The sequence below is a fragment of the Ipomoea triloba genome, chromosome 6 (assembly GCF_003576645.1).
Source record: "Ipomoea triloba cultivar NCNSP0323 chromosome 6, ASM357664v1".
In the NCBI taxonomy this organism is placed as follows: Eukaryota; Viridiplantae; Streptophyta; class Magnoliopsida; order Solanales; family Convolvulaceae; genus Ipomoea; species Ipomoea triloba.
Window position 1 is genome coordinate 19,583,476 of NC_044921.1, and position 6,879 is coordinate 19,590,354.

A 6,879-nucleotide genomic window follows, 5' to 3' on the forward strand; every position below is an offset into this window, starting at 1 on the left:
CAAATATTTGGGCCGTTCGGTGATGGATGAAACCGAATTTAGCCCGACCCGGTTCTTCCCATTTTGTGCTAATACCGGGATCGAAATCGAAGTCGAAGGCACACTCGATATCCCAGATACTTTGTAGTTTGTACTAAATCAACAGTAGCAGCTCGGATCGAAGGCTTCCATGGCTCCCGTCGCCCCCAGATCTGGAGACGCCATTTTCGCCAACGTAGAGAGAGTGGTATTGGAATTTAAAATTTGAATGAAATGTTATACTTTTGTTTTCCAGCTTACAATTGAATGTCTTGACATCTGTTTGTTTGCTTCGAATCTTCATTTGCGATCCAGAACGCGGAGCTCTTCACTCTAACGTATGGCGCGATCGTGCGTCAACTGCTCACCGATCTGGAGGAGGTTGATGAAGTCAACAAGCAGCTTGATCAAATGTATTTTTCTTTTCTCGTTAGTCATTTGCTTCATTTTCTTTACTGTTTAGTTTTTACTTTATTGGTTACGCTCTAACTACACTTAGCTGTGATTTTAGGTTTTGGAAATGAATTGGTCAAAAAACGCCATATATAATTGATTTCATATTGTTCTTACTATTGTTATTGAATTTATTTGCTGTATCCTCTTGCATTGCAGGGGGTATAACATTGGAGTTCGGCTAATTGATGAGTTCCTTGCAAAGTCGAATGTTTCTAGATGTGTGGATTTCAAGGAAACGGCTGAAGTCATTGCCAAGGTATCTTTTATTTGTTCAACACCAATATTCAATAGAATGGTTTTGGGTTTTGTCTTATGTAAACTGTGAACCGTTTGATATATACACATTATGCACATCCTTTTGTCTGGAAAACTAAAGTCAGTAAAGTATAGGCTGGTTTCTGGACTGGTTATTTTCTTTGTTTATCTACTTATTATTTTTATTTTCCTTAAATGGTTCTCTGGAATCTTCATGCTATTAGTCTATTACCTTAAATTCAATGAGAACATCAGGTGCTGATAAGTTTTTTTTTTCCTGAACAGGTTGGTTTTAAAATGTTCTTGGGTGTCACAGCAACTGTGTCCAATTGGGATGCGGAGGGAACAACCTGCAGTCTAATCCTTGAGGACAACCCACTGGTGGACTTTGTTGAGCTTCCTGATACTTGTCAAGGTCTATATTATTGCAATATCTTAAGTGGAGTTGTCAGGGGGGCATTAGAGATGGTGAGTTTCTTTCAATATTCATCTGACCTCTTGTGCACTTAATTCTAGAGACTTCTTGTGCATGTCTGTGCAAGCTTTTATTTGATATGTTTTCCCCCATCTGATTCTAGATCCATCTCTTAGCGAGCTTAAGTTTGCATAGTGGAAATTTTTGGGTTTCCAGCTCATGTTTATGGGTACCCAAAACAATGTGGCTACCAATTTTGGAGTTGGTAGTGAGCCTTATCTCTGACGCCTTTGAAAACTCAAAATTGTTCCTTAAGATATGACATTAGGGAAAATATACACATTAGTAAAACTTGAATTTTCCATAATCTGTCAAATTGTTCCTTCTATATTCAGTGCAATAAGAACAAGTCATTGAAATTAGAGATAATCAATACTCAGGGCCTTGACGGTGAGATGGGCTAAAACAAAATGGGCTGTGGTTCAATTATAAATATATAATTCTTATATGTTGGCCTTGTTTGACAATCGACGGTTAGCAGTTAGTGAATTGTGTTAGTAGGTTTGACCAGCGGATCGTATCATAGTTGTTTATTATTACTGGTTAACATGTAAAAAGACCTATAAGGGCATTATTATTAATTATTATTATTATTATGTAATAATAAAATAAAAATAATAAAAATGCTACAACAACAACAATAATAATAATACCCAAAAAAACAAGAACAAAGGGGAGCCGCGCTGAGCTTTGTACATATTGTCCCACATCGAAAATTCCAGGAGAGAGGGGCATTGAGCTCCTCTATAAAAGGAGCTCAACGCGCCTCTCTCCTGAAATAGTCGCCAATCCGATGTGGTGTAAATGGAGCCTAAGGCTCCTTTACGAAAGGAGCCTTTTCTTTTCTTTTTTTTTTAATAAATTTTGTCTGAGGGGCGTTTTGGGGAAAGAGAATTCTTTTTCCAAAAATGCTAGACCCAAACACTGCTAAAAGAAGCATTTGGAATTTTAGCAGTTTGGAGCAAAACCCTGCTCCAAATTGCTGATCTACCAAAAATGGCGGATCCGCTATTTACCAAACCAGGCCACTATCAAAGTTCTGGTACCAGAGGTTGGTTTTTGATTGGCATCTATAATCAATTTCCAAATCAAACTTTGAGGCAAATACTCCACCATATTTCTGAATCAAACATTTTGAAATCCGACCTGGGGTATCAAATTTCAGTTTGAGATTTCAGGTTTTCCAGATTGAATGGTAAAGGAGATAAGTATGCAGCAACCGAGGTTTGATGGTTTAAGAGTGAAAAGATGGATACCCATTGGTAACTGGTGTGTCCTTTTACATGGTAAAAAGCCATCATTTTAGCAGTAGTCTGAAGTGTTCAAAGGTGGTGGTGGCGGAGGGTGGGGGTGCGGGTGGAAGTTTGATAGATCACAATACTTGCAAGGCAAAACCCCTGGAAAAGAAACGGTTGGACCCTGAGGATGCATGATTAAAAAGAAAATGCTAAGAGTGGTGGATTTTATATTAAACCACCCTTTCTAAATTTGCCTGTTTTATTCTTCTTTTCAGGTGTCCATGAAAACCGAGGTCACTTGGATCCGTGATATGCTTCGAGGGGATGATGTGTTCGAGTTGCAGTTGAAGTTGCTCAAGCAAGTTCCCGAGGAGTACCCTTACAAGGATGATGAGTAACTTGCTTTCTTTATGCTCAGTATAATGTAAATACAATTTGTCAAGTTTTGTGCTTGTCCTTACTTAATAATTACTTAAACATTACACTTTAGTTTATTTCCTTCCCTTAATGACTTTTTCAACTTAAATATTTGGAATTAAATATGATCTTCCTGACTTTCCTCCCCTTGTCATGAACTGTTTCATATTTAGTTCTTTCAATGTTTTCTTCCATTAGAGGCATCTAATCAGAGTTGGTAGTGAGCCTTATCTCTGACCACATCATAGGATTTTGTTCTCCAACTCTGAACTCTCCAAGTAGCAATTAGGAAACTACTAAGTAGTTGCCCTCTGATTTTTTTTTTATTTTTATTTTTTGTGTTAAAAGTAGTTGCCCTTTGAGGATACTGGTATACTTGTATTTCTTTATGGAAAATAATAGAACTACTCCTTGGTAAAATATTCATTAATGTTGCATATTAAGATTAGTTAACTATCAAATTAGAATGTCTTCTGATTGCATTAGATGTTCTACATCAGGGAGTAATTTTACTGTTAGGATTCATTTGGTTCGTAGAAAATAATTTATAAGGAATAGAATTTAAATTTCGTAGAGAAGAATAAATGGAGATTTTATATTTCATTTTATGGTTGGGTGAAAGAAAGTATCGAAAATAATTAGTATAAAACTTTAAATGATACTACATATGTAAGGGTAAGGGTAAGATTGTAAGAAGCTAATGTTCTCACTAGTTTGCTTTTTCTTCTCAAATGATTGAGAAATTTCAAGGACTGAGGGAATCATTTTTTTTTTTTTTGGAAAGGACTGAGGGAATCATTAGAATTCCAATTCTAAAAAAGAATTGAAACTTAAAAGAAATTTTTTTCATACCAACCAAACATAAAATTTTCCATTTAAAGGTAAATTACTACTCTGTATAGTTCTAGGAACTATTACACTTTTTAGAGCATCCCCAATTGTAATTTTTTATGAAACCAAGCCTATGTGGAAGAGAGATGGTGAGGAGAGAGATTATTTGAGTGAACCTTGGTTTTTAGTAGTGAACTAACCCCACATAGCGCAACAGCAGCGCCATTTGTGGCGTGTAAGTTGAGTTGGTGGGTGCGTTAATCTATAATTTTCTTTTTAGATTTTTTTTCATTTTTCTTTTTTATCTATCTTTTCCTTCATAATCACACCTACAAAAACTCATCAAAATGAGTTATACTATAAAATAGGATTACACAGGGTATTTTCCCGTTCAAAACTACAACTATGGGAGATGCGAGGTCATTGAGGTTTACACGGGAACTGGTGAATTGAGAAACTAAGCAGTTGACTTGGGGATATTATAGGCAGACTTAGAAATTTCTCACGCGGCTATTTCTATAGCATGGATCCCAAGAAACAGCAGAATCATTGTGCCAAATTAAAACTCCCAACTGCCAAGCACTTAAACAGTAAAAACCCCACACCTGAGGAGCAGTCCTCCTCATCTCCCCTTTTCTCAACCATCTTTTCTCCTCCTCTTCCTCCCTAAGTCCCCGGAAAATTAAGGGACTGTTTACTTCATTTTTCTGTTTTTTTATTTTCAGTTTTTCATCTTTCCCGACATGAGTGCGGGATGCGAGTGCTGCAAGTGCTGCCTAAAGTTCATACTCACTTTAGGCCTCTTAGCCCTCTTCATCTGGCTCAGCCTACGCACCACCAAACCCTCATACTCCATCCAACGCTTCTCCTTACCCGCCCTCAACAAAACCGGCAACTCAACTTCCCTCAGATCCAACCACACCCTCCTCTTCACTCTCCGTTTCAAGAACAAAATGAAGGACAAAGGCGTCAAATACAACGACATCCACCTCACCTTCTTCTACGGATCAAACACCACTTTCCCCATCGCCAACGCCACCGTTCCCGGCTTTTACCAGGGCCACGGCAAGAAAGGCGATAAATCCGGCGCGGTTGAGACTCGCGGCGTGCCGTGGGAGGCTGCTCTCAACCAGTCCAAACCGGTTTTCCGGGTGGATTTGGTTGCTAGGGTACGGTACAAGATCTTGTTTTGGTTCACTAAAGGCCACGATTTCGTTGTCACGAATACTACCGTGGAAGTTAACGACTCCGGCGAGAAATCCGGGTCGCCGCCCGGGAGTCGCGCTTGTATTGCAGCTACTATGTTTTCCCTTGTTTTGTTTGTCCTGGTTTTGGTGTTGTGAAACGGAGTAGATTATTAAATTAGAAACTTGTGTTTGTTACGTTGTTGAAGCATTCAATTGATTCTTATTGGATTGGAGAACTATTGGTCTATTGGGGCTACGTTAATTTTTTTTTTTCCTCCCATTCTTTACGTGCAAGAAAATATCAGTTCTTGTATCGTGGACATTACAGTTTATCTCAAAAGATACTGCCTTATATTTGTTTTGATCGAATGAAACTGTAGTTATATCGAAATGTAACTGTAGTTGTGTTGAAATGTAACTGCAGTGTATATGAACAGATACTGAATAACAGTTTCACATTTGTGTTTTATATTATCGAATGAAAGTGTAATTATATCAAAATGTAACTGTAGTTGTGTTGAAATGTAACGGCAGTGTATATGAACAGATACTGAATAACAGCACATTTGTGTTTTTATATTATCGAATGAAACTGTAGTTATATCGAAATGTAACTGTAGTTGTGTTGAAATGTAACGGCAGTGTATATGAACAGATACTGAATAACAGCACATTTGTGTTTTTATATTATCGAATGAAACTGTAGTTATATCGAAATGTAACTGTAGTTGTGTTGAAATGTAACGGCAGTGTATATGAACAGATACTGAATAACAGCACATTTGTGTTTTTATATTATCGAATGAAACTGTAGTTATATCGAAATGTAACTGTAGTTGTGTTGAAATGTAACGGCAGTGTATATGAACAGATACTGAATAACAGCACATTTGTGTTTTTATATTATCGAATGAAACTGTAGTTATATCGAAATGTAACTGTAGTTGTGTTGAAATGTAACTGCAGTGTATATGAACAGATACTGAATAACAGTTTCACATTTGTGTTTTATATTATCGAATGAAAGTGTAATTATATCAAAATGTAACTGTAGTTGTGTTGAAATGTAACTGCAGTGTATATGAACAGATACTGAATAACAGCACATTTGTGTTTTTATATTATCGAATGAAACTGTAGTTATATCAAAATGTAACTGTAGTTGTGTTGAAATGTAACTGTAGTGTATACGAACTGAAAGTGAGTGGCGCAAATTCATCCGTCTATTTTCATTAATCAAAACGACGTCGTTTTGATGCGTGGTCCACAATGCATTGTGGTCCACAATATAATTTGCGTGAAAATATTATCTAAGCTACATTATTGAGTATGTGGACTTAGAGGCGAAACTTAGATTTCCTAAGTAAAAAAGAAAGAGGATGAAGAAGAAGATAGACAGATAGTGGAACAGGAATATATTAACGATAATGTTGGAAACTTGGAATATGGTATTTTTTTTGGGTAGAGTTATGGATTGAATACACGTGCTCATTTGCTGTGAATTTTAAAAACAAATACTCCCTAATAATAAAGTTTTTTTTTTTTACATGGAACAAAAAATTCATGATTTTTTAAAAGAAAAATCTTATTGTGGATGTCTATGTTCCTCAAAGAGTCAAAGGTGGTAGATGGGAAAATATTTTTTTTTCTTGTTTATTGTGGAAAATTTAATGAAAAAATGTTATTGAATACAATTGACCCTATTACATTGTAGTATCTGTTCAGCTATACTTTTCTCAACCTGTTGAAGCACAAAGAGTCAATTTCAATAGAGTCAATTTCAACATCTCCTCCACTGAGGTTCGAACTCATAACCTTGAGTCAATTTCAATAGAGTCAATTTCAACATCTCCTCCACTGAGGTTCGAACTCATAACCTTTCAATTGAAGGAGGCCACTACATGCCATTTGAGCACAAGGTGCTTGGCATGTATTTGAAAATACTTGATAATCCAAATAATTGAAAGTGAATTTAATGCATTTTGTGAATAACTGAAAGTGC

At 36.4% G+C, this 6,879-nt stretch overlaps 2 protein-coding genes across 2 annotated transcripts; both read left to right on the forward strand.

Moving 5' to 3' along the window:
- Nucleotides 1–65: 65 nt before the first annotated feature.
- On the forward strand, nt 66–3,006 carry LOC116022736 (trafficking protein particle complex subunit 3). Its single transcript, XM_031263587.1, has 5 exons — nt 66–226; nt 334–431; nt 631–730; nt 1,015–1,197; nt 2,718–3,006. The coding sequence occupies exons 1-5, from the start codon at nt 170–172 to the stop codon at nt 2,838–2,840; spliced, it is 561 nt and encodes a 186-aa protein (XP_031119447.1). The 5' UTR covers nt 66–169; the 3' UTR covers nt 2,841–3,006.
- Nucleotides 3,007–4,076: 1,070 nt separating this feature from the next.
- Nucleotides 4,077–5,124, forward strand: LOC116022735 (protein NDR1-like). Its single transcript, XM_031263585.1, has one exon. The coding sequence runs from the start codon at nt 4,434–4,436 to the stop codon at nt 5,031–5,033; it is 600 nt and encodes a 199-aa protein (XP_031119445.1). The 5' UTR covers nt 4,077–4,433; the 3' UTR covers nt 5,034–5,124.
- The last annotated feature ends 1,755 nt before the right edge of the window (nt 5,125–6,879 follow it).